This window comes from Chlamydotis macqueenii, chromosome 25, assembly GCF_036417535.1.
Source record: "Chlamydotis macqueenii isolate bChlMac1 chromosome 25, bChlMac1.mat, whole genome shotgun sequence".
Taxonomy (NCBI): domain Eukaryota; kingdom Metazoa; phylum Chordata; class Aves; order Otidiformes; family Otididae; genus Chlamydotis; species Chlamydotis macqueenii.
This window is the reverse complement of record NC_141580.1, coordinates 553,699-581,419: the sequence shown is the minus strand read 5'-3', so window position 1 is coordinate 581,419 and position 27,721 is coordinate 553,699. Positions and strand designations below refer to the sequence as shown.

The window sequence follows — 27,721 nt, the reverse complement described above, 5'->3', positions numbered from 1 at the left end:
TTCAGGTGCTTTTGTTTTTATTTTTAATTTCTCTCTCTGTACAAATAAGAAATGAACCCAAACCCCGCGAGCAGGAAGGTCTCCCAGGCGGCCGGGCTGCCGCCGCCCAACGCCTCCGCACTCCGTCCGCCCTGCTCCGACAGCAGCACCGCGCGTTCCCGCAGGAAAGGCCTCGGCAGAAGAGCTCATAAATACGGACCTTTGCTTTATTCGTCTCTTTTGCTTAAGTCTCACTGGAACGGACAACATCGCAACGCTCTGCGGGAGAAAATTCATGGGAAATACTTCCTGGACAACACCAAAAATATCTCTGCTTATAGAAACGCTACACGGCGCCTGGCAGGAGCAAGCGTGAGCGGCGGCGCGGGGAGCCCGCGGCCCCCTCCGACGCGCAGCTCCGTGCAGGAGCACGCGGGGCACCACGGACGCTGCCACCTGGCGCACATCCCCACGGGAGGCGCTTTGTTTTTCCTTTTTTCCTTTAACTCTTAAAGTGTTTTGGAAGTTACGAATGACAAAGAAATACAGATTTTTAAGTGATGTGTTCTCTTCGGCTCTTAAAAAAAAAAAAAAAAAAAAGAAAACAAACCAAAAAAAAGACGATTCCCGCTGCAAAGTTGCGGCAGGACAGACACCAAACCCAGAGGCCTCTCGGAAAAGCCAATTCACTACGGCTGCCGCCAAGAGCAAGGCGCGCAGCCTCGGCGCGAGCGGGGCTGGAGGAGAGGGGTGGCCGCGCGCTTTACGGGAAGCGATGCCGGACAAACCCAGTACCGGCCAGTGCCACAGCGCGGGTCGCCGCAGCCAGGATGACTGACCCAGGTGCCTCTGCATCAATATATTCCCTTTTTTTTTTTTTCTTTTTCTTTTTAAGGAAATTGGTAAAAAACCCAAACAAATAAACAAAAAAAAAAGGCTTTGAGGACCAGACTCTCCCCCAGCCCTCCCTGCACACTGCCCCGCGCTTCCCCCCGAGAAGCGCCGGTGCCCAGCTTGTGAAACATTTCTTTTTTTTTTTTTTTTTTTTTTAAATTTCCTTCTTCCCACATGGTTGGGTTTGTTTCATTCCTCCTACTTTTCAACAATCCCCCCTCCGCCGGCCCAGGGCACAAAGCTCAGCGCCACTTGCGCCGGGGTTATTTCTATTGTTTTGTCACTAACCAGGTGCGAGAGGTTTTGGCCAGCGAGATGCCCAAGCGGGGACCCTACAGTGGCACGGGGCGCCCGCCGGCAGCCCAGCAAGGAACAAACAGGGAGCTGTGCAGCAGCTGAAATGCGGATGAGACCTTGCTCTGCCAAAAAAAAAAAAAAAACCCCCCCCAAAAAATTCATGTCGCTGAGGGCGGCGAGGCGAGGGAGCGGAGGAGCGCGGTGCTCAGTAGGGAACCCCTCTGCCCCGGCCGCCCCGCGGAGGCACTCTGCCCGGCCCTCGGTACGCCTTCCCGTAAGAAGCGGCCGCCTGGGTTGGGGCACCCCAGCTGTGACCTGTTCCTGCCCCGCCGGCGCTTCCCGATCCCGGCTCGCCGTAGGTTTGAATTTTGGCCTCTGGATGTACCAGCGCGTTGTTGCTCCCCTCGGCTTTCGGAAAAGACTGCCCAGCCGAGTGTACGGCGACGGGGACCCTGGCGAAGCGGAGGTCCTGGTCCCCTGGAAACTGGACAGATCCCGTGCCCTGGTAGCTGCTCGTCTCCCCGAGGTGGCTCACGGAGCCCAAGAAGGTCCTGCTTTTCCCCAGAGGCTGGGCTGAGGGTTCCAGTAGCGTCTGGCCCGAATTCAGCTCCTCGGCACCAAATCCCCCCTCCGAGCCCTCGGCGCTGTAAGTCCTGGAGGAGCGGGACCTGCCGTAGTCCGCGGCTCTCGAGGCTTGGTGTTCGTGTGTCGCGTGGGCGAGCGACTCCGTCTCCTGCTGGGAAAAGAGCTGCAGCAGCGCGGCCGTCACGGCCGGGTTCAACTCCTGGGCTGCGCTGGAGAGATCGCCTTCGGAGAGAGGCGGCGGCGGCGGTCCGGGGGGCTCGGGGGGCCTCTTCTCTGGTGGGAGAATGCGAGGAGGACATGCTGTGGAAGGGTTACTTCTTTTAAACACCATCACAAAACATCACAGGATCAGATATAAATGCATTTATAAAAAAAAAACCACCAAACCACCAAATCAACCAGCCTAGCGAGACAGTCCGCTCTCCAGGATGCGCTGGAGAAGAGGCGGAGAGCTTTAAAAGCTGCCATTCGTGGCAAGATCAACGCACGCGTTCGCTAACGAGTTCCCCGTACTCGTCCCGTCCCCCGCTCTCCAGCCAGTTGGCAACAGCTGCCCTGGCACACGGGCACCCGTGAGGGAATCCCTGCTCCGGGATCAAAGGCCGGCACCGAGCAGGAGCCGGACGTGGAGCCGCACGAGGGCACGCGTTCCCCTGCCGCGCCGGTACCAGGCTCGCCGGCGGCCGGGCGGCTGCACGCTGATGGAGCGCGGCCCCGACGAACTGGTTTAGAAAAACCCAAACCCGCAGCGCCAGCCCTGGCTGCGCCCACAGGCTGAAGGGCGCAGGTACCTTCGGTGTCCGCTCCCTGCTTCTTAGCAGAGCCGGCCCTGCTCCGCCTGGTTTCTGACCTTGTTACAAAGCACGTTTCCAGCGGCCGGCCCAAAACAGTCTCAACCCACAAGTACTGGCACGCAACGTACGGACTGTCCTGGAGCATGGGAAAATCATTCGCCCCCCTCGCCCCCAGATCTGACCGGGAGTCACCAGGATTTCTGTTTCCGATGAACCCCTCCTAGCCACAACAACAGCCCCTCCGCGCAGCCCCCCAGCACCCGGCTCTCACTGCTCTGTGGTGCCGCTTCAGAGGCGGCGGGAAGGACACCGCAGCCTGCTCAGGCAGCGGGAAAGGGGAGAGCAAAGCTCTGCCCTCCCCTGCTCAGGCAGGGCCAGGGCTAGAAGGGACGCTGCAGCGGGAAGGACGCGGCTTCCCGCGGGACACGGCCTGCTCCCAGTGCCTCGCGCACCGGCTTCGCTCACAAAACCAGTCCTGACTCCTGCCGAGCAGCACAACTGAGCTGACTCCATCTCGCTCGCCGACAAAGGCATTGGCTCCGCGGCGACTGCAGTTACCACTGGCGATGATGGGAGAGGCCCCGAGCACCTTGTTTGAATCAGATCCTCAAATCATTTGCAAAACTGGTTATTAAAAAGGTCAAACTTTATTGTGAAAACCAGTAGTCTTCCAGGACCACCCCTCCACCCGTATCAGTCAGTCCACTTTAAAACTAGATTGTATTTAAATCCAGAAAACAATCTTCAGGAAATTTTAAAGCCAAGCTGATTTGGGGACAGCATATCATTTAAAATAATTATAACCAGAGAACAATGTTATTTAATTGAATCTGCTCTACAATAACCTAGTTATCTTCCAGTACTAGGGCAAAAAAAAAAAAAAAAGAAAAAAAAAAGCAGGATCACAACTGGCTTGTGGTGGGCGGGTGTTGAAGGCACGAGAACACAGCACGTTCAGCTACATTGCAGAGTTGTGTATCGGGCCAAAAGAGGCTCCCTGGAGAGTCTGAGACATGCTCAGGAGGCTTCTACAATTTGGTGAGGTCGTCACAGGATGATGCTAATAATTCAAAAAAACCAACAGAAACAAGAGACATGGAGACATTTACACTCACCTCTGAGAAGGAAACCCAGAGCTCACTGACACAACGGTCCGCACCGCGCCTCGCGCTCTACCGACCCCGCCGGCTGCTCAGCCTCAGAAGCCGCTGAACGTCAGGACTCACGACAGCCAACTGCGCACACCCAGGTGCGCTGAAGCCGGACGCACGAGTTTACGTGCACAACGGCCACCATCCCTCCCTTCCAGCACTCTCCTCCAGTATCTCAGCTCTCATGTTCTTTAAAATCAGCTCTGCACTTTTTTTTTTTCCTTTTGAGAGGGCTGGAAGCAGGAAATAGTGAAAAGAGTTTGGACAAACAGCAAGATGGGAAACCCTGCAGAGATCCAACGTCCTGCACAGAAATACTGCCCGGACGTGTGGGCCGATCACCGGGGGAGCAGAGGAAGAACCAACTCTCCAAGTTTCCCTTTCATCTTCACTGACCCACCCGCAGCGGGTTTTACAGCCTTTGGAGATGTGAAGCGGAGCAGTAAGGATTATTGCGTTTGGCTTTCTGCAGTTGTTAAAGCCTCCTGAGCAGCCCAGCACTTACCGCAGGGAGTGGGTCAGAGTCTTTCTGTCTTTAAATCTGAGGCTTGACCACATTCCAGCACCCAGCGCCTCCCCTCCTCCCGCCCACACCCTCTGCCACAACACTCAAATGTCCTGGTTCCTCCCGGTCACCGTTAAACCGGAAGCACTCATACAGAATATTTTAATTGTTCAAACGAGTGGATGGCATCCAGGATGCACAAGTAGCGGCCGTGATTATTTACCTGTACTTTCCTCTGGATGCACTGTAGGGGTTTTCCTTGGCCCCCGCTGCTCGCTGCTCTTCTCCCCGTTGCTCTCCTCCAGGGTTATCACGGGCTCCTGGCTCTTCATCAGCTGACTCAGCAGAACAGCCAGCACGTTCTGCATATCTCCCTGAGCGCTGGCTGCTTCTGGAGTTGCCTGCTCCTCCGGTAGCTGGGCCTCCGCAGGTGGCTCCTCTATGGCTTCCTCTGCTGCCGCCGCCGCCTGAGACTCCTGCTGCTGAGCTGTGGCCTCCGTCAGAGCGTTGATGGACTGGTTGAGAGCCTCCAGCTGCTGCTGCATCTCTGGGTTAGAGTGCACGTTCAGCAGCTGGGCCATCTGCGGGACGCTCAGATCAGTCTGGCTCTGCAGCAAGTTCAGCAGAACGGCTAGTTCACTCTGATTCAGCTGCTGGGTGATTTCTCCAAGGCCTGCAGGAAACACAAGCAGCATCACAGGAAGGTTAGGCAAACCTGCACCACACCGGTTCGTAATTGTGACGCTGCACATACCAATGGACATCTCTTCTCCAGGCTCCCGGGCCAGGGGAGGGCATGGAGGCTCCAGGAGGAGGATTCCAGGATAGCTTGCTCAGATTTCCACCACCAGTTTGCCCCTCAGACTGCGACGAGCTCTGAACAGCACTGCAGCAGCACCCCGTGGTACTGCGCACACACTGCATGCTCCCAGGGCTGCGGCTGGGAACCGCTCTGTCTGCCTGAGGGAGGCTGCTGCACTGCCCCTCAAATCCACCAGCACAGCTGCGGCTCAGAACCGGCTCCCTGAGCCAAACCTCCCCGTTCCTCAGTCAGCTAACCGAGGGCATCCCAGGAACCCCAGGGAGACCTTAGAGCGGCCTCCCAGTGCCGAAAGGGGGCTACAGGAAAGCTGGAGAGGGGCTTCGGACAAGCGCAGGTAGAGACGGGATGAGGGGCGATGGCTTTAAACTGGAAGAGGCAGGTTTAGACTGGACGTGAGGAAGAAATTCTTCACTGCGAGGGCGGTGGCACAGGCTGCCCAGAGGAGCTGTGGGTGCCCCGTCCCCGGCCGTGTCCCGGGCCAGGCTGGACGGGGCTGTGCGCGCCCTAGGCTGGTGGGAGCTGTCCCGTGCAGGGCGGCGGGTGGAACTACGTGATCGTTAAGGTCCCCTCCAACCCAAACCGCGCTATGAGTCTAAGAATCAGACTGGACACCACCAGCCGTGGCAGGCAACGAAGATGGAAACCCTTAGCCCGCTTCAGTGGCAATGGGAGCAGCAAGTCAGACAGCAGCCCAGTCCCTCCCACGGTCCCCGCAGCGCTCTGCGGATCAAAAGCACGCCCTCCTGCCCTGGAAAGCAGGTTTCCGGGATCGGAGCTGGGCTGCTGTTTGGGACAGAGGAAGGGTGTGTTCCACTGACACAGCAGCAGAAATCAGGTCAAGCAGAAGACCATTCCTTGCTGAAAGCTGGCCTGGGATCACAGAGGACTCTGTCTTGACCTGCAAGCATCCAGGTTAGTTTAAAATACAACCCTGCAGCGGCACCACTTCCCTTTGCACCACGCTGGAGCAGAGCCTCCTGAGTGACAGGTGACAAGGGCGTCCCTTCACACTGACACAGACTTGGTAAGCCAAACCTTTTAGGAAGAAGGGTGCAAAGGTTTGGTTTTAGAAGCCTAAAATGAAGCTCCTCTTGCTGGTAGGCAACTAAGAACGTGACACTCCCTCCTCTCAGCTGTTTGTTAATCCAACCACCACCTTTTGTCCATCTGCCATGTTTCGTTGAACACATGGATTGTGCATTCCCTGGAGCAAGAACTGTCTTCCCTGTTACTTGTCAGCACAACATCTGACACAAAAGCAGCTTTAGCCCACATCTAGGTTTTTGTAAGGCTTCTACAGAACAATCAGCGTGGTCTGGGCAGCTTTGTGTACCTCTACATCCCCAGGAATCAAAATACCTCCCCTCCCACTATTTTCTAGACACTGGAAGGTTGGTCAGCGTTTTGGAAACAGCGCACAAGTCCTGGTCCTTTGAGTCTTCACCACCAAATGATCTTTTCTGCAACAAGCAATGTGCAATAACATACACTTTTGCCCACCAGTCACTAGTCTGTTACAACCCATGCCTAAATCTTTATGTAATTTTATCAACAAGATCAAACTTCAGCCCATTCGCACCCCCTGAACATAGCTGTACCTTCCACCCTATCTGCTACTTTGCTGGCCTAAGCCACTCAACGACCCCTTTCACTATTCTCGGTGAAAGCTGACAAACTCATAGTCAGCTCATCAGTGAGTGACTTCAGAAGACCAGCCAGAACACTCTGCAACCAGTAGTTTTCCCAGCAGAGAAGAAAAAAAAAGGAAAGAAAAAGTCAGGATAGGAAGATTCTAGAATGTTCCTCCTGTAGAAAGAGAGGTGAAAGAACCAGACGGGCTTGAAAACAGACATAAGCCTCCCACACCCAGACCAGAGAGAGCAGGGAGGTAACACACATCAGGAGTCTCTTACAGACCAGACTGGGCACTGACCTACTGGATCTCCAGCACCAGGCTCTGTTTTGAGCTGGGCAGGCTGTGGGTGCACAGGACTGCTGTTGTTTTTGACAGTGTCTGTGCTTGTAACAGAGGTAGTTTCTTTCCGAGAAACTTTTGATAAGGGTGGCTCCTCCACTGCAATCCCGCTTTGCCGCTGCCGTCGGCGTTTCTTGCTCCACAGCTCGTGGCAATCCTGCCAGTGGGGAAGGCTGGAAGAGATCAACACTTAGTGGTTAAGAAACACAGCAAGAAAACCCGTTTAATCCTCAAAGACCAGAGAAAGTGATTAGCGGCTAAGAGAAGCACAGATGTTCCTCTGACTGAAACCATACTATTAAACCAAGAGGGGGCAAGTCCCAGAGCCAGGAAAGGCAGCATAACTGCATGTGAACCATTTGATGTGCACTGGGATCTCACCCCTGAATGGACCGGGTTAGCTACAACGCACAGGAGCCCAAATGAACGTGAGTCTGCCAAGCTTCCAGAGTGTGGCGGCTTTGAGAAAGCAGTTGTCTAACTGAAGGAAACTGGAATCTCAAAGGGTATTGCCGTACTTGCACACCACGCAGCTGGAGCGGAGCTCTGTGATCTGCCTGACTGGCGTGGGAGAAAAGAGCTGCAAACAGTGCAGACATTGCTCAGCAGCCACTCTTCCAGTCAATTAACAAGCGGCACAAACGAGGCCTGGCCGGTCCTCCATGGCACAGAGGACAGGGATATGCCACATGCTACACTTGCACGTCTTCCAGTAGAGTTTTACAGCATCTTACAAGCATTAAACTGAGCTTTACAAATCCAGCCTGCTACCAGGCAGAAAACCAACAGCACAGGACAAGCTACTTGCTCAGCTACATGACAAAATGCAAGGGCAGAGCTCAGCATAAAACCCAGAAATAATCACTTAATTCTGACTGAAAAGACCCAAGGCCCGGCCAGTGGCTCCTTCCCAAAGCCCATTAGCAGACAGCCCGCTGTGGCGGAGGATGCCAGCTGAACTCACTCTGGAGGCGCCATTTTGCTGAGGTCAACATCCTTAAGGAAGTCACTCTGCAGGGCCTGCTCAGCTGTGCAGCGCTTGCCAGGGTCCAGCGTCAGCATGTGGTCCAGCAGGTCGAGGGCAGACGAAGGGATGCTGCACAGAGTTGGAAACACGGCTGAGTTAGTGGTGGTTCTGAACAGGGGGAGAAGCCTGCTTTAGAGAGACACCTCAGGCCTAGGAGAAATCCAGGCAGTCAAAATTTATTACTAAGTGACGCAGCAGCTCAAAGACAGAACAGGCATCAGCTATATGTGATATTTTTGGTTTAACTTTTGCCATTTATGAAGAGCAGCTCTGCTACAAATCCCACAAGATTATCACACAATCGTACTCTGTGCATGTCTCTGAAGTCAGACATCCTCAGCACCGTGAGAATGCCAGGTGCAGACCCTAGCTAGAAGTGTCGAGTGCGCAGAGGCAGGGAGCCCCTCCGGAAGGCACCTGTGGCAGATCAGATCTTTAGAAATGGGACAGTGACCCATTCCGGCCTTCCCCAGATGGGAGAAGCCCTCCTGGAGAGGCTGCCCAAGGGCAGAAAGCAAGAAGGGGAAGCACTGCTTCGTCCTGCCAGGCAGACTGGAGCCAAAGGACAGCGGGTGAGTCACACAACGTAACAGAAGGCTCTAACCCCCACGCAGACACCTATCCGCTCTTCTAACCAAACTCACAAGGAGAACTCCTCACGCAGGCGCCTTCGGTATTGCTTCTTCGGTTTCATAGTGTTGAAGTAGGGTAACTTGATGACATCTGGCCACACCGCTGGACAGGGGCTCCCACAGAGCCGGCTGAGAACCAGAAAAGCAAGAGTAGGATCAGCAGGTGAAACACAGCGAGGAGAAGTGTCGCCAGCCAGAGTGAGAGAGTTTCCTTTCTAAGCAACTTACTGTACCAATAACCTAGGTCTGGGCACACCTCAACAGAGATGAGGTAACTCTCAGGTTAAAGAGGAGGTATTAGGAAGAGGAAAAACACTTCAGTCTATAAGGCACCCAACACAATGAATTTTCAGTGTCAGACATCATTCAGGTTGATGATTTTTGCGCTCAGCTAACAGCAGAGTTGACTGAGGGTGCATACATCAGCAGCCACGGACTCAGAGACGCCCAACCACCCGTGTGTGGTTACCGTCATTCGCTGGTCCTGTTCTGCAGGCAGGTTAGGGAAAGAGCGCTCTTAGAACACCGAGACTCTGTGCGTGAGCAGTTTCTGCAGTACCTCTTGTCGCAGGCATGCGTGTGCAATGCTTTACCTGATTAATTCAAGCTGAGCCAGTTCCAGATTGGCTTGAAAAATAGGCTTCTTTGTAAACAGTTCCCCGAGGATACAGCTGGAAAGAGGAAAAGCAAGAGGTCAGGACAGCAGACCCTTGGGATGATCGTTTGAACACTGCAGCGTTTCTGTTCAGAAGCAGGTTTGCCTGAGGAGAGTTATTTGCATGGGGGCTTGCAGTTGAGAACTGACAAACTAACCTGTGTGTACAGAGCCACCAATCCTACCCGGCTGGGAAATAACGCTCACTAGCAGCCTGGTTAACGCGTCACAGGCTTCGTGCTTTAGCTCTTTGCAGGGAAAGGAGGATGTGTCAACAGCACAAGAAACAGGCATCTCATTTTCCTCCAGATTCAGTCCATTTATCTTTTCAGCTTCACTGTCGCGATTTGGGATTATCTGCCGGCCCAAACCACCCCGAGCTGCCAGCAGGGCACAGCTTCGCCATTGGCAAGCACAGGATATCGCCTTGTACGCACACGACATTTGTACAGCTTGCAGGGAAAGAGGAGAAGGAGGGAGGGGACAACCCTGACTCATTCAGTCCTCAACATCCACCCTTAAGCGTTCCGACGGGAACGACCATCAGTGTCAAATACAGCTGAGGTCTGGCACAGGCACCCGTCTGCTGGAACCGGGCTAACGCCGCTCGTCTGGCACAGGACGCTGAGCAGCAACTGGGCCTCACCGACAGTTTCCAGAAGTAATCAGCAGGGTCTGACTTTTACTAGCCTTTGTCGTCTGGGCAGTAAGCTCTGCTGAAAGTTTACCTGCGAGTACCACAATGGGAAGTATGCATTTTGGGAAATCCAGTCCCACTTCTGAATGCTGAATCCCCAAGACTCTGGTTCTGAACCACTTGGAAAAGTTTCCATCTTTGTGGCTGAACTGCCCAGACTCCTCCTGCCCATGAGGCTCCCTACACTACTGGAAACCTGAAGTCTCTACTTGAAAATGTTTCCTAGATTTAGCTGAAAAAGTCAGGTGACAAACAGAGCAATCTGAAGAGCTCACAGAAAAACTCTCTATTGGTCATGAAAACCATATGCTGAAGCTGTGACCAGCACAGAGCGAGCTTGCCACCCCTCCTGATCTTGGTGGCACATCGTTATCAAAGGCTGGCTGGTGTGGTTTTTAAATAGCAATAGATACCTTTTACGCTCTCACATGTCAATGCCAAGAAAAGTCTCATTCTAGGAGGTTTTACTAAATGGTGTTGCTTTAGTTAGGTGACACACACCCATGTCCTCAAAGCACAGAGCTCTGAAAGTATGCCTGCACTATCAACGCACTTTGCCTAGCTGGAACTGACACAGTTTCAGAAATCAGCACAAACCAAAGACAACCTTCCATTAGCACTATTCTGTTCACGTGCTGATGTCCACGGCCCAACCAGGACAAGAGATACAAACCAGGCACTTACCCACAGCTCCACACATCTATGGCCGGCGTGTAACGCTCCTCACCTAGCAGCAATTCTGGAGGTCGATACCATAACGTAATGACTTTATTTGTGTACGGACGGCTGGAACACAAGATACAAACACAAACCGATGACGAGAGCCACAAACCCCTTACAAACTCTGATTATTTCTTCCAAACTGTAGTTAGGCACGTAAGTAGAAGCAAGGGGCTTTCAAGTGCCTAGACTTCCACAGCTCCTGCCAGAGTTAAACAAACTGACGAGACATCACAGATTTTACAGGTCTGCCTGCGTGCGCAAGACAGGAAGTTGTAGGTACCCAAGACTGAAAAATCCTGACCTGCAACGAGCAGCAGCAGGCTGCCATGACGCAATAGCGACTGATCTCAGAAAAAAATGTGGTCCACCACAGGTCCACGGCAAGCAGAGACGTTCTGGTTCCTTATCAGCTGCTTTGTCTCATGAAAGGCTATTAATACCACCCAGGAGTATTTTTCCAGCAGCTGGAGCTGCGTTGTACCACTTACACTGGAAATCATTTCTCAGGCAACGCCAGGACTTCCAAGTGAAGGGAGTACGTGGGTATTAAGAAAGGAGCTCATCCCACCTATGCAAACCATTTCCCCCCGCCTCCACCCCGCTACGCCTCACCTCTCCTCTGAGCTGTAGAGTCGGGCCAGTCCAAAATCTGCAAGTTTGATCTGCCCACTGAAAGACAAAACAGTCACTGGTTTGAGTCACGGCTAGGCGCACATGCTGCAAGAGCAGAAGGTAAGGAAATCCCCCCGTACAGCAGAGAGGGCTAACTAAAGCAACGCTTGCAGTAATTACTTTTGGATACGCCAGTCTTAATTTTTCAGACTCTATTTAATGCTTCAAAGAAAAGAAAGAAAAATAAAATGCAGTAATTCAGTCTCATCTCTATCCCAAACTCTTCCCAATAGGCCAGTGTCCCAGAGAAGCTGTTTATATGGATACCCAGGCACGTGGATACAATTATACGCAGTACCACTCTCACAGGCTCAAAGCTTTCTTACGGGTATCCAGATAGAGACTGGAGAATTAACAGCAGATGAATAATTGTTATGTATTCTGTCATGAACCCCGTTACTGGCCAACAGTGCTATCTAGAGAGGAGACAGCATTCCTGGAGAACTGCTGCTTCCTACCCCAACCCTCAGTGGTTTCTCTGCACACAAGCACTTCCAATAAAGAGTGTTTTTGCCAAAATACCACAGAGACCAAGTGTACACACAGACCCGTTTACTTCAAGCCAGCGTGAAAGAAAACGGTGAGCAGAGGGCCTGACGCGAGAGACTGCTACCGACAGCGAGGTAAGGAAAAGGCTGCTAGGGCCGCTCAGCCTTGCAGCAGGAGCTGCGTTCTCAGCCTGCAGCACCCAGGAAAGCTACTGCTTCATTCTACCCACCCGTCACCCCACCGATGGAAACACGCAGGGCGGATCGACACCTCCTGCTCCTACGCAAACTCAGGGTGAAGACAACCACCCCGTGCTCTCAGCTGAACCCAGGGAGAGCTCGGGCAGAACTGTGTCTCCTCCCAGGTTACCTGTTATTCAGTAAGATGTTGGAGCACTTAATATCTCGATGAAGGAAATTCTTTTTGTGACAGTAATCCAGACCCTCCATTAACTGTTTCATGAAAGACTTGATATGGTCCTCTGAGAAATGTACCAAGCCGGATTCTAGCAGCCCCATTAGGTCATGGTCCATGTACTCAAACACAAGGTAAAAGGCACCTGGCACAATAAAGAGAGAAATTATTTAAGACCAGGGAGGAGAGACAACAAAAAAGGATGAATGAAAGTAGATTCAGTTGTAGAAATATTCTTTTTTGTGCACTGTTAATTGTGTTCTGTTGGTGTTTTCTTAAACACAGTCTTGTGATATTTACGGCTTACTGGGCATCCCAGATGATTTCAAAATAGATGAAAATATGCTTCCAAAATAAAACCCTTTGAAATCCTGGTCATGTTTACCTATCTGTTTTGCTTTTTCTTTCAAGATACTTTGTTGAAGAGACTACTGCCATGCGTGGCTCGAACTGGTGTTTGTGGTGTTCCCTGCTCTCTCATGGAAGAGAAGGCCGCCAACAAAAGCTAACGGCATGCCAGAACATCCTTCTTCCACAGCAACAGAGGAGAGAAGACTTTTCACACTATCAGTAAATCTGTTGCCACTAATCAGTGTTAGAAGTGACCCTGCAAAGGCTTTTTTTTTTTTTTTTTTTTAAGACTGCTCTTTTGTGACTCTACAGGAATGCAACGCATCCTTTTAAGCTCATGTCTACCTCTGCTCCGCAGTGCAACAGCTCATTTTAACTGGAATCAATCCTTTGATGTAAAGCCAAATCCAGATGCCAAACCTGCTGGAACTGTGTATCAACGAAGAATGTAAAAAAAAAAAAAAAAATCTACACCAGAGTTTAGATTTTTGTTTTACACTACAAATAAACACATGGAGTTGCATCACCTCTTTGGCTAATCACAGCCACACCCTGCAGAATACTACCTTTGTCCTTCTTGAAATCCAGTGCATCTTGTTTGTCCGTGACGATTTCCTTCATGTTAACAACACTGCGGTGGATCAGCTGCCGAAGGATTTTGATCTCGCGGATGGCCGTGATGGGGAAGCCCTCCTTCTCATTGTCCAGTCGCACCTTCTTGAGAGCCACCAGTTCACCTGCCAGAAGAAGCCAGCGTCAACGCCTCTGCACAGATCACTGCTAACAACTCTGTGGGTTTCCAGGGGGGAGCCAAAAGGAGCTGTGAGCACAGTCAACATCCACCAAGAAACAGCAGAGCCAGCTTTAGTTACCACTCTACTAATTTTTGTTACATTGCTCTGTCAGAAGTTATCACATCAAGGACTCCTCCTAATCTGCTTCGGAGGAAAGTCACACAGGTGACTTAAATGTACCCTGGAAACCACTCCAGTCCCTTTCACAAGCTCTGCTACAATGAAGTCTGATAAAGGCACGCTGCAAAAGCAGGGGCTCAGCTGGCACCCATGGCTGCTGCGCTCACAGGGCGGGTGATTTCACAAGCAGAGCGGGCAGGTGGGCACTAACTCAGAGTTCGCAGGATTTCTTTCGCCCCTTTTGAAAACACCTGATGTAAATAGTTATTCCGGGGTGCAGCCATTTCAGCTGTACAGGTATTCATCGTTAACCAGCACCACCACTAATGCTGGAATGGGTACTAAGGCCTCATCACTACGGCTGTGCTTAAAGAAGTGGAGTCAATCCGAAGCCACTCGGCACCCTTACCTGTGTCCTTGTCCTTGGCTTTGTACACCTGCCCGTACGTCCCTTCTCCAATAATCCCAATGATATCAAACTTGTCCACACAGCGCTTCCCCCAGTCGCTTTCCGTCTGCCTCCTTTCCCCATACCGAGGACAGCAGATTCTGAAAGAGGGAGGAGCACTGTCAGACACTCGAGCGCTCCACCACCCCACAAACGCCCCTTCTGTTTTAGGCTGCACCCCGAAAACCAGGAACAAAGGTCAAGTACCCCGTCTCTGCGCTCCTGGCAACTGAGTGTTAGTAGAGTTTAATGAATTATGCTATATAATCTCAACTACTCGGGTTACAGGCACTGCTGCACAGGAATACTGCCCTTCTACCTCACCCAGATACCACTGAAAGGGTCAAAGGGGAGGACAACAATCTGTCCCAGCTCAGTACAGAGCTTGAGTCACAGCCCCCACTTGGTGCACAATTTATACAGCCTCCTCTTCCCATGCTGCTGTACTGTTAGTTCTCAAACGCAGGGGGAAAGGGGCTTCAACTGCACGTGGTCCAAACGGGAAACAGCCCACAGGAAACACTTTTGTACCATAAGAGAGAAAGAGAAGTATGAACTTTGTTTCTCCACATTTCCCTTACCTCAGTAAAGGCAGCACTCAAACGAGCCTGGGGACAAAAGAATTTCAACACAACTGAACTAAGCCTGGCTAAAGATCTGTAAGTATGTGCACGTTAAGTGTTCTCCCCATCCAATAAATGGCGGGGAGGCTGCCGAGAGTCGGCAAAGCAGCTGCCAGATTCAGTTTCCAAGATGACCCCCCTTTGAACAGCCCCGTCTCCACACAGAGCACAGCGCATGCAGTCAGCCCCCTCTAGGAGGGCTGTGCTGCACAGAGACAGAAAGCCTTGGAAACCCAGGCTGCGGTCTGTGTGAAGAAACAGAAAATCTAACAACTCTAAAAAGCAAAAAAACCCCCAAAAGAAAGGCAGCCTTACTTTGGTCTCTTTTTGAACGGTTGCTGAGGTGGTGTGGCTGCCTTTGGTTCCGGGGAGTCGGGAGGAGATGGGTCCCCTCCAGGGAGCTCTGGAGGGAGCGGGAGGTCCGTCAGTAAGTGTCGTGGTCTCTGCTCTCTATCTTTCTTCACAGGTTTTGGAGGAAGAATCTCTTTTGGACTAAACTCCGAAAAGTTAATACAATACAAAAGTCAGACTCAGCAGTCAATTAACAAAAAAGCCTACTGTAGGACAGCAGCTCTATCTGAGTACGTACGCTGGGAGCCCAAGTTTAAGCGTCAAAATTAGCATGGCCAAGTATACAACAACACAGCCTTAAACTTTACAATGCTAATACATGAGAGAAGCCTGTCAGGCGCGAACGCACTGTCTTCAAACAAACACACAGCTCTCTGCAACGACAAGTCGCTCCATTTGCACGAATAAGTACTTACTCTGAGTTTCCTGTAAGACAGCTCAGGTTATCAGCCAGCACCCACTTTCCGACCCCTACTTCCCCTATTTAGTCCATTTATGATAACGAAATTAAATGCATGACTTGTTAAGGGCCACTATAAATACAAACCCAGAATTACAGCTCTCTACATAAGTAACAACTTCTCAAAGATTCTTTCTCATGTATGCAGCAGGGAGAATTCCTAGGTCTGCCCTAGGTCAGCCAAGAATTCTTCTCCACACAAATCTCTGCTTCACCAGGACAAGGTTAAGAGCTGCAAACAACCTTCCAAGGCTCGCTTTTGGGCAGCCAGCCGGAGGTCTGCTGTTTGTCAGCACCACCAGGTCCCGCGGCTCAGTACAGAGGGGTCCACGTAAATGAACTGATGGAAGTAGGTCACTTTCCCAATTTTTTTATAAGACACTGCCTAATCTGCACGACAATCTCTTGTGAAATATAGCTAAGAAACAAGCCAGACAAAGAATACTACTATTCTGGCACTGAGCTCTGACATCTTCTGTAAAAATGGGGGAGCAACCTTATCCCACGGCTGAGAGATCGCCGGGCAGCGGCAGAACTAACCGCATGTCACGCCAGGCCAGCCCTCCGGAGGCAAGAACTCGCTGACGGGCGCTATTACCAGTGGTACGTACGCTAGAAATACCAGAAGTGGGAGAGCTGTACGGGCTGAAGCTCACCCCTCATTAACTGCAGATCCTTAACGCGGAGAATAATACCCGGCCAGGTCACTTCACCAGGGCAGAATCCAGGTTAAACCTCGGAACAGGTTCTTCAAAGCGGAATCCCGACAGCCAGGGCCTGCAACCGCACGCAGGAGGCAGGAGACTTTGTTCCAGCGGAGCAGATCAACCCGGTCTGGCTTTCTTTATGGCTTTCGTATGCGTATTTGAAGCACTGATCTAGTGTCCAGTTCTTACAGACTGAACGTTCACAGTACCAAAAAAACCAGCTGTTCAATTGACTTTGTGTTTAATCCACTTCTAATTGGCAATTAATTTGTTCCTGATAGTGTTTAAATATCTAATATAAACTCTAAGCTTGAGCCCTTTGACCCTGCCAAAAAGATTGAGCCTTTTTCCAGACACACATCAACCTCTTCGCCAGACTTTCCTGGGAAGCGCGAAGGCGTGTTCGGAGGTTTAACCCGCAGGTGCCCTGCCTCCCAGGAGGTCCCTTCTCTCCGTCTTCCCAAACAGTTGCCATTTGCTCACCGACACTGTTATCCGTGCCTAGTTCCCTACAGCTGCTGAGTTAATCTATTTGCATACCACTAGATGTTACTGTAACCCTAATTACCCCCAGAACACTCGGACAGTTCACCAGGCATTTTTTTCCAAAGTGAGAAAGCCAGTCAGACCCCTTGGGGGTGCCCGAGCGGAAAAAACGACAAAGTGCGCACACCAGCTGCCTGGCAGACTCCTAGAAGGCACCTCTCTCCTTCCCCTCCCCTGATACCAGCAACGCCACCAGCCAGCTCTGCGTTGTGAACAGTCAACCAGACGTTCCCAGGGACCCACGCAAGCTACGCAACCTCTGAGCGCAACACCAGACACGTACAGAGCTTGTGCCCCTTGCTTCTGCCCAGCTGTCCCCCTCCTGCTAGAGGAGGCGCCGCGCGGCGCACCCCGACTGCGGGGCAGCCCGAAAGCATTACGGACAGACGACGAGTCTGGAGAGCTCGGCAAGCGTCGAGAAGGGCTAGGAAGTCTCTAACTGAGCGAGGTGTGTTTATACTCGTACGCTTCAAAGCACGCTGCCAAACTCTACACTCACCGCTGCCTCAGAGCTGGAGCCTTCCCCAGTCAGCACACGAAACAAATCTAAGAACAGTTTTGTTCATAAATGCAAAGGCAGTTCATTTAGAGACAGCTTCCGCAGGCAGTCAGTGCCACATGTAACTGCCACTAGACTCAGCAAAACGCAGCGGGATTTCCCATCCTTTTACTGGGAAAGAGCCACTGCAAATCCATTTACTGAGCTTAGCAGCCAGCTGTGTTATCGCCCACACTCCTAAGCTCACAGTGGCGGCAGACAGAAAACACACTTCCACAAAACTAAGCCACACCTGGGAGGGAAAAAACCAGCTCTAGGTGTGAGTGGCTAAAAAATAAAATACAGTATTTGCAGCACCATTTCTGTGTTTGGAAACAAGGGATCACAGCAGCAGAACCTTGCAGACTTTTCCCAACTCAGATGCCAGTCTAAGCAATCTATTAAAAGCCGTCGCTCTTCACATACACACTGAAACTAAACAGATGTTTGCTGAACAACACTGCACAGCTCAGGACGGGCAAACACACACGCGCCTAACTCATGTTGATCGCAGTGACAGCATTCCCCTCCTTCACACCGATGCCAGGCCAAACCGTGAAAATCAAGTAAATGAATCAGAGTACGTAACATGCTGTGTGCACTTCAACCACAGAGAAATCACACCGAGTCGTAACTGTCGTGTAACACGCTGTTCACTATAAACCACGCTTTGCTAACCCGTGAGATCCCTAATACACCTCCAGCAACGGCTGGAAAACACAGAAATTGCCAGGGAACTACAAGCGAAGCAGCTAAGTAGGAAAAAAAAGAAATGAGTGGTGGACCTTACGTTAACAGCACAACAACATACTAACAGCTACAAAAGGAAAAGAAAATAAATTGTTTTTCTTCTTCTCCACCTCGATGTTGGATATTCTGTTCCATACCCCTCTTCATCCCATGAAAAAAACCCCAGCCCCCCACAGTAAGGTCTTCCAGACAAGTTCACACTAGAAGCCAAGACCACCACCAGCCAAGAGCCAGAGCAGTCAGAGCGACAATTACAGGACAGAATTAAGACTGAATATTTTGATTAGAAATTACAGGAAACGGAAAGCTGAAGTAGGTGCAGTTTCACTCTTTCTTTGTCAAACAAACAATACCTACTTCTTAAGCAACAAGGACTGTATTAATTATCGAATAGCTAAGACGATCCTTAAGGTAAACGAATGCCATTTTTAACACGCGGGCACGGCCTGCCCGTCCGACAAATCCGGAACAGAACCAGCTCTGGTCTGTGTCCTTGTATCAGAATTGTTAAGCTCTTTCCTGTCACTTGAGTACAGGTTTTGGAGCAATGAAACAAAACTGCAATTTCGAAATACACACTGTAGCCATTTGCACAGGCTAAGAGGTGCACAATTCCGGATCCGTGTTCCATTATTGTAATAAATATGAAAAAGAGCGATGTGAAACCTTTACTAAGCAGCATTAAAAGAGCAGCCAAACCTCTCGTTCTCACCAAGGTAAGACGTAACTGCCTGCGCAGGATCATAAAACCCTCCACATACACCTGACAAGGCCAGAACCAGGAACGGCCATGCAATAACGCATTTATACCAGCAGCGTGGTCTTCGGTGTGCCCTGCAGGACCAGCTAGCAACTGGCAAATTAACCAAAAGACCCTGTTCACCTCAGTGTTCTGCTTTGAAACGCAAACAGGATGCTCTCATGTGACCTTACCTATCCAAGTCATCTTCCCCAACTAAAATAGGGGGGAGCGGAAGCGGAGGCAACGTTGAAGTTTTCAGGTGTGGGATAGCAGCCGTCACAGACACCTGTGTTTTTGTAGCAACTTGGACAGAGGACTGAGAGTTCACCTGAGAGGATAAAGTAGACGTCCTTGGGTGGGAGGAGGATGGCAAAGGCGTTGGGGCTGAAGTAGGGACCTGAACGGGAGTCGGTTGGGGTGGTGGCAAAGGTGGAACAGCAGGTGATGGAGGCAACGGCGGCAACGGCGGAGTCGGAGGTGGTGGTGTGGTTGTCGGCAGAGGTGGAGGAGGTGATTTTAGTGAGGGTAGCGGGGGTGGAATCTCCTTCTCTGCTGTGTCTGTCTCTTTGGGAGACAGGAGGTCCTCTACCACTGCTACAGGCTTCAAGTCTTTTGTTCCCGTCTGTTTTGAATCCCTAACTGGAACAGGATGTTTCCTCTCAGAGTTCTCCTCCGCCTTGATTTTTGTTGTCTCTGCAGGGGCTTTAGTCTCCGCATTCGTATGCAGTAAATTAACTAATTCTGTATCTGAAGACGATTTTTCAGATTTAACAGTTTTGATGACCTTTTTAGATTCTGTTCCAGACTCCTTCAGTTCCACTAAGCTGTTCTCCTTTCTAGACAGGAAAACAGGTGAGCCCTTTGCCTCCTTCCCATCCACCTTGGCTGCAGCTGCCGCTGCCGCCGCTCGCTCCTTTTTCTTCCTGCTGAGTTCTGCCCCCAGACTGGAGTTCAGCGGTAGCCTTGTCGGCGATATACTGGAATGGCGGCTGCGCGACCCAGACCTCTGCTTTTTACTGTGAGATGATGAATGTCTTGAATAGCCAGGGCTTCGGCTTCGGGACTTCACAGACTTCCTGTGGAGGGAACGGGGAAAAGATAAATGAAACGAAGCATCTCGCAACCTCTGAGCTACTCACCAGCATCAGTAGCTCTCTTTGAAGAGAATTCTAATCCATTATTTGTCAACTACCTTCAGAGAGTCCATACACCTGTCAGGAGAGACTAAAGCTACTGGAATGAGTTTATTGACCAAAGCAGTACGAGTTTCAGGTCATCGTCCCGCCTTCCAGTGCCAGGACTACCCTCACAAGCACACTGTTAGGACAGAAACGAGGGATTGAGATTGGACAAGATCACAGATGCACGCACTAAACAGAAGACTTCAGTGGAGAGGATGAGCTGGCAGTTTACAGATCTCTCACAGTAATTACGTACAACTGTAAAGGAAACAGCGGATACAATATGACTGCCCTCACGGGAACGCTGCCTCAGGAAACGTCTCGCTTCAAGCTAATTTCCCCCCTCCCCAGTTCTTTTACCACTATCAGAACTCAAATTTGCATATTGTGATTCAGGAAAACGAAAAAAACAAAGAGGAATTTTAATCCTGTTTGAGGTGTATCCAGAGGGTCTCTCAGTCTTCCTCCATAATACACGGGCTCTAAATTAGGCACACATGCAGAAATAAACCACACTGGAAATCTGCGTTGCGATACAAGCAGCAAGCAAGGCAGGAAACACCGCCAGGTACCATCAGGGTACGCACCGTGAGCATGGGGCAAGCCTAGTCAGAAGAGCAGCACCCACAAGCTCCGTGGAGACTGATGTGGAAACAAGATTTACAAATAAAATTGAGCTGGAAACTGGTACTTCCAGTGTCCCTGTCAAAACAACTGACAAGACCGAGTTGTTTCCTCCGCTTGAGGAGGAACTAGGGTTTTGCAGGTGAGACAGCGCACTTTAACCGTACACGTGGCAGGCTCTGAGGGGTTTAGCAGCGATGCGAGCCAACAGAAAGTGAGAAATTTAAAGATCAGACCCTACGAATACTATTACAGAAACTATGCTCAAAGTTTATTTTCATTCTGTGATTTATCACTCAGAACATATCCAGTTTTGAAAATACGGAACCCTCTCAAAACACAGCTCCACAGTGGTTACAGAAAGCACCCAAGAGCAAACGGGTTTAAGCGCAGTAGACACTGGCTCGCTTGTAACCACTCCTGGCATGTAGTTAACAAGATCTAAACTGTCTGGAGTGCTACACAATTTTATCCAGAGACAACAGGCATTTGGAAAATAAACTGGAGAACTGAGACAGACTACTGCCACGTTCCTCGCCCGGCACCACCAGCGCCTTCAGGGACGGACACAGCCGCGGTTGCGGGGGTGAAGGGTCTCGCTGCGCAGTGGCGTGGAGTTCAACAGAACCCGCTTGCCATGCTACGCCAAGCCAAGCGTGCTGCCTGCTCACTGGTAAGTGCAACCCCAGACCTTGTGCTGGCAGCGCTCAGAGAGCGCTACGGCTGTAGCAGTCCTTACCTTTAGGCTTACAAAATAACCAGAAGGAGGAAAAAAAAAAAAAGTGTCATCCCAAGTCACAGAACTATTTTCCTCTCCAACGCACTGCTCCGTAATGGGAACGCTGCCTCAGGACTGCCTGCTTTTCCAAGGTTTCTGCCTAAGGAACTAACGGCCTCGGATGCAGGTTACCGTTTGGGTAGCACTTCACCTGCCGCATCCCCGTGCGCAGCTGCCAGTTGAAAAGCCGTTATGTTCTCACTCTGCTCACAGGCTAAGGAAAACACTCCTGCAGGAAGAAGTTCACTACAAGCGCAGGTAGCTGTGGGGTTAGCGCTCCTGTGACAGTTCTTTAGCACAGATTGTTTAAGATGCTGTGATATCGGTTTCTGGCTCCCGCCCTCCCCCACGGTTACTCCCCAACAGTTACTCCAGTTCAACTGGCTGCAGCGCAACGTTCTCAACAAGATCACTCAGCAGATACCACAGCAGGTAAACTTCTCCAGAAGTGCGGTTTTGTCTGATTTTGAAGCGCTACATTAGAACTGCAGCCACCAAAGGCACCTGCGGGGACACACACCAGGAAAGGCAGCGCTGGAGGAAGTGGTGGGGCGCAGAGCCGGAGCACGCGGCTCAGGGTACGACCCTCTTACGCAAGGGCTGCTGCGGAGGCGCCCGCACCACAGAACCAGCGCTTCCAACCTGATGAGGGCTGGGATGACTCCCTGACCTCCCATCAGCAGAGATACGTGCTCCTCTGTTCCACCAGCGCTAAATCCTCCGATTCCCTCCCAGGAACAGGGAATCCACCGGTTCCCTCCCAGCAGCCTTCTCCGCTCCTCAGGCACCACTCACACCTTTCCTCTTCCATCGTCTGATGATAACTACCCGCAGTTATTATACAAAGAGCTGCTGTTTCTAAGCCCATTCTCCAGCTCGCTGTTTACAGCTTCTTTGTTAGACCTGAAAAAGGCACCACATCCAGAAGCTTGTCTGCCTTCCCAGCTACATCAACACAACCAGTAACAGACCACTCTACAACAAACCTTACCTCATCTCGTTAGACCACCAACAGCCTCAGCACCACCACAGCGCTCGCTGAGGGGTGGTCTGCACAGCTATACTCGCTTTTATCACTGCTGGATATCTCAAAAAGATGCAACAAGACAGAAGATGCACAGACTCATCTTGCTTTTTAAAGATACTCTTTCCGTCTTCTGGAAAGGTATTTTTGCAGCTGTACCTGCAGTCAGTCAGTTAGCACTTCTATCCCTTCCACCCTTAACGAGGGTTAAGGCAGTGCTCTGCAGCTCACCTGCTTTGCTACGATTATCAGAGATGGGCGGGGGCAATTCAGTCTCAGGTGCAGTTCTTTTTCTGGATAAAAATGCTTTAAGGTTAAAACACACCTCGTTGTCTCTCTAGCACTGGAAACTAGAAACACAAGATACCAACCACGATGACTGCGAATTAACGCAGAGTCAGAGCTCGTGGCTCATCTAAAAATCCAAATTAAAAAAGCATTATTAAATGAATTCAACCGATACAATCGGAAGGTTTGGAGGAGGGAATGCTAGAAGCCTCCAGACCTCCTCATGCTGCAAATGAGCACGGCTAAGAACTGCGAGCAGAGGTGACCCTGAATCAGCTGGCAGCACACAGCCCCACATCCACCCACTTCCACCTTACCCACTACACAAACTAGGAACACCTACAGACATGACAACATCTCACCTGCTCCGAGCCACAACAGAAGTTCAGAGTGCAAACTAGTCTCTGGGAAGCGTGCCTCGTGCTCCAACTGCTCAGGAAACAAGCCCAAAGAGAAGGCCAACGTTTATTATTCACGAACGCCCAACGACCTTTTGCCGCAGCAAGGATCTGCCTAACAGTAGCCACTACCACGGCACGCGCAGACGCTCACGCTCAGCTGCTGTACTCGCTGCAGACCACAGCCCACCTTCAGCATGCTGACGGGCTCTGGAATCTCTTCTTCTAGTTTTAGCTGCAATGACAACAGTTGCTACAAGGAACGGCAAGCCACATCTGTTATTTTCCCTACTGACCAAATCATCCCCATTTCCTCCTGAGCTGAAAGCGAGTTGTTTTGCACAGCCATGTGAAATGCAAACATTCTGCGTTTTCTCCAATCAGCACAGCACACGGATTCAGTTTCCTAAGACTGTATTTTGGACACGGAGATTAAAGAAAACACAGAATGCACTAAAAAACTCAACCATACTGTCAGCCGGGGGAAATAACTCGGTGTCCCAGAAAAGCCTGCGCTACCTCCTCTGAAGAATTGACACCATTGTCAGATGTTCACTGCGTGAGTGAGCGTGCCAGTTAAAGACGGTTTCTCTCCCAAACCGCTCCTGCCCCTCCGCAGGAGCCAAAGGCAGAGATCACACAGCCACTCCCCGGCCACTCAGGTGCAGAGTCAGCTGCTTCCACGGACACGCGCCCCTGCGGCGCGCCAACCGAAGCTGGCTCCAGTGAAGCTGGCGAGGAGGGCTCAGCCCGTCCGCTCTCCCAGGTGAGCTCCGGAGCAGCCGCACAGAGGGGCAGTCCCACCTTCGGCTTCGTTGGGCCACGAGCAGATGTTGGGCCCTGCACCCGCGCAGGCTGCCAGCTCAGTGAGGGAAAACCAACGTGTGAGTTACAACTTACAATTCGCCCAGCATACGGAAAACACACTGAATCCCCCGTCCCTTTACTGGAGTCACCTCAGGCAGATGCGTTTTGAAGGCATAATCCACGGTTTTTGCTCCGCTTTAAAAGAATATATCACACAGTCAGGAAGTTATCCGCCCGGAACAAGAGAGAAGAGTAGTAGGTCATCATTTTAAGTCAGAGATTCAAAGAATTTTGTACAAGCTGAGCGTAAACAATAAGTAACCTTTGGAATCCATTTCGGTTTGGGGTCTAGCGTTTTGTCAGGGACTCAAACATGCCCTTAAAAAGTTTCTTACGCAGGTAAGTAAGTTCAGGGAAGCAGCACGAAACACTTCACAGTTGCTCCCGTAATTAAGATCAGGAAAAGGTAATTGCTCGATTTCTCAAGTCAGCAGCAACTAGCCATTTACAGCAAGAGTAAACTGTGGGTTCTCCCACGGAGCGGCGCAACCCGGGGGGAAAGAACGCCTCTTGGACCCCACTCCGGCTTCCCCGTGGCTCCTCCCTGGCTGGGGCTGAACACAGACACTTAACAGGTGCCACAACACAACTATATCATGAAGGACACACACATTTTGTACTACTGCATGCTGACTCTTCCAGAAGCATTAGCAAATAACACGTACAAGCGGCGTCACCAGGGCAAGAAGGACTGAGAGGAGGGAGAGGGCAGACGCGAAGGACTATCCCTCAGAACCTCCCAGGTGTACCCAGAGGAAACAGGGCAGAGCAGAAACAGCCCGAAGGAAGTTTTCACCACGTAAAACCACAGCAGAACAAGTAGATTTTACATAACAGCTTCCAGGGAGCGAAAACCAACGCACCTCTCTTGCGGCAAGGACAGAGGCACAGTATTCCCAAAGTTAAGAGAGAGCTCTAGCAACAAAGGCCGAATTCCAAAAGCCCCGAGTTCTTTGGGAACTGCTGATCACATAAACGCGCTCTGGAGGCAGCCTCTTCACTGGCAGCTCCTGTTCGGAGCAGAGGACACAGCGCCGCTAACACGGCGCAGAGCACTTCTACAGCGATTACATTCCGGATCACATCTTAATTGCCATGGAGCCACAACCAGAACTCCACAGCACCCACGGTGACCACTGGAAACTCACTTAACACAGGCTGAAGCTAGAAAAAGAGAATCAACATTAGACTGTGTACGTAACAGGACAAGAAACAAACATCTGGAATAGAACACACAATTAGTACTACCTTCAAATAACAGTTTCCTTCTGTAGCAAGGTTACTGACCAAAGAGGAAAAAAAGGCGGAAAATTACAGTTAAACCGAAACACTGCTGGTTCCTACTTGTCCCTCCAGAACGCCCCGACTGCAGAATGGAAGCAAGAAAGTCTAGTACTGAGAAAATAAAAGTTTAGGCCTGAAAGATGGATTTTACAAGCGGCCAGGCCTAATGCAGGGAAAGAGAAAAGAGAAGTCAGTTCAGAAAGAGCAAAATGCACTCAAAACCAGCCACGCTCCTGAGGAGCGTGATCAAGTTTCCACACACAGTAAACGGATAAAGGCTTCCAGAAATGGGTGAAAACATTCTCCCTGGCTGGACTTCTCGCTGGGGAAGCGCGTTAGATCCCACATCGGAGCGGAGCGGCTCCTTCTCCCAACCCTTCCCAGGGGCCCGGGCCCTCCTGCGGGGGCCACCTCCAGAGGTGGGTGTAATTTAATCCCAGGAGCTCATTCAGCCTCTCTGCTGAGCGCCAACATGGACGCTGCCGACCGCCACTCAGAGAGGCGTTTTCCAAAGCACGAGCACCGTCTTAAACGGAACTGCCAGAAACCCCACCAAAGCAGTTCCACGCAGATGGCTCTGCAGCCAAATGAGGCAGCGGGTGACCCGGACCCCACCGAGACGAGGAAGGGGGCGAAGCCCTCCCACGCCCAGAGCCACCCTGACCACCCCAGACACCTCCCCGTTCCCCAGGGCACGGAAGGCAACGCGGAGAGCACGCACCTGGCGATGGGGCTGCGGCTCACGGAGCGCTTGGCGGCGAAAGGGCTGCTGGAGCGCCGGCGGCCATAGGGGCTCGGTGACCTCCCGCTGTACGAGCCGCTGCCCCTCTCGTAGCTCGAGGAACGCCGCCTGTTATAGGGGCTTATGGACCTCTGCCGCCGGCTGTAGGGGCTGGGAGAGCGCGTGTTCGACTGGTAGGCCATGGGCTCCTTGTAGGGCGGGCTGATGGACTGCCGGCGCGAGGAGCCGCCGGGGCTCTTCCTGTAGGGATCATAGTTACTGGACGTGTGAGAGCGGGGAGGGCTGAGATCGTACTCCTGGATGTAGGAAGCTCCTGAGGGGCTGTCGTCCAATTTAGGGCTGTCAGACCATTTTCTGTGGGGACTTCTGGATTTCCGCTTCGGACTGTCAATCGTTTTGTAGCTTTTTGGAGCGTCCCTTTTCCGATGGCTTTTACTGCGCTCTTTGTGGCTGGACTTGAGCTCCCGCTCCTTCCTGGATTTCTCCTTGTGCGCTTTGGCTGAGCGGGACTCCTTGTTGCTGCTCTTTGAGGACAGCGACTTCGGGTGCTCCTCGCTTTCAAGGAGTCTCTTGGAGGATCCCGATATCCTCTCCTTGGTGGACCCGGACCTGCTGGACGCCTCCAGGCTCTTTTCTAGCTTCCTCTCTTTTTCTGCCTGTTTGCTCTTCATCAGCTCACGAATGCGCTTGTGCTGGTGATGCCGGTGCTTCTGGATCCTCTCGCTCCTGTCCGCTTTCCGTTCCTCGTTCTCCCTCCTGTCCAGCTTGAGGGCCACATCATCCGAGAAGGTATCCGAGTCCGAGCTGATGTCATCGTACTCCACCAGCGGCTTGATCATCGCGCCCAAGGGTGCCGCCGTCTCCTGGGCAGCCAGCGGTGACTCCTTGGAGTGCCGGGACTTGTGCCTCTTGTGCCTGGAGGCCAGCCGGTGCCTCTCCTTGCTGTTCGAGCTCCCGCTGCCAGGCGCGTGCTGCGAGGACCCCCCGCCGCCCCCGTCCTTCTTGCCCCCATGTCTCTCCGGATTTGGCATTCCTCCTCCACTGTGCTCGAGAGAGGGGAGGGGGGGGAATCCTCCAAAACCCCCAAACTTCCAACTCCCTCAAGCGCCCGCTCCTGGCACCATTCACGCCGGGCTCGGCCCCCCCCTGCCGCCAACACCCCCTCCTACATGGGGAGTGGGGCAGGGAGCGCGGCCCGGCCAGGCCCCGCCGGCGGCGGAAGGAGGGAGGGCAGGAACCGGAGGGGAGGGGGAAGGGCACCGGTCTCACCGCCTCATCCGAGGGGCCCAGGCCCGGAGGGCAGCGCGGCTCGCGGGGGCGCCCCGGGAAGGCGGGGCCTGGGCCCGCGATCCCTCCCCAAGCCCCTCAGCACCGGCCGCCCGGGCCCCGCGGGCCGCCGCGCGGGTCCCTCAGCCGGAAGGGCCCCCGGGACGCCGCCGCCGCCCGCGCCCCCCTGCCCTGCCCTGCCCTGCCCGGTCCGGTCCGGTCCCGCCCTGCCCGGCGCGGCCCGGCCCGCAGCGCCCCGCCGCCGCCCCCCGCTCACTTCCCAAAGCGAAACGGGCTCCGCGTCCAAGGGGGGCACGCGCCAACTCTCGCGAGACCCGCGCGCCTCTCGCGAGAGCGCCGCCGCCGCCGCCTCCGCCCTGCCGGCCGCCGCGCCGATCCCGCGAGAGCTCGCGCGGCCGACGGCGATGATGACGACGGCGGCGGTGGGGGGGGGGGGGGGGGGGAGAGCGAGGGGCGGGCGCGCGCCCTCCTCCTCTCGCGAGAGCCGGGCCGCCCCCGCGCGCGCT

The 27,721-nt window shown here is 52.4% G+C and overlaps 1 protein-coding gene across 3 annotated transcripts; it reads right to left on the bottom strand.

Annotated features, from left to right (window-relative positions):
- On the bottom strand, positions 1-27,280 carry CDK12 (cyclin dependent kinase 12). 3 transcript variants are annotated; one of them, XM_086766965.1, is made up of 14 exons: positions 25,908-27,280; positions 18,934-19,818; positions 14,964-15,140; positions 13,987-14,126; positions 13,230-13,400; positions 12,268-12,457; positions 11,350-11,406; positions 10,699-10,800; positions 9,256-9,333; positions 8,675-8,791; positions 7,968-8,099; positions 6,962-7,176; positions 4,429-4,878; positions 1-2,055 (listed from the first exon to the last, which is right to left on the bottom strand). In XM_086766965.1, the coding sequence occupies exons 1-14, from the start codon at positions 26,957-26,959 to the stop codon at positions 1,376-1,378; spliced, it is 4,446 nt and encodes a 1,481-aa protein (XP_086623091.1). In that variant the 5' UTR covers positions 26,960-27,280; the 3' UTR covers positions 1-1,375. The 3 variants fall into 3 exon arrangements, with proteins under 3 accessions (XP_086623091.1, XP_086623092.1, XP_086623093.1); XM_086766966.1 differs by having other exon boundaries at positions 1-2,028; XM_086766967.1 differs by lacking the exon at positions 1-2,055 and adding an exon at positions 3,175-3,609 and having other exon boundaries at positions 25,908-27,276.
- Between the last annotated feature and the right edge of the window lie 441 nt (positions 27,281-27,721).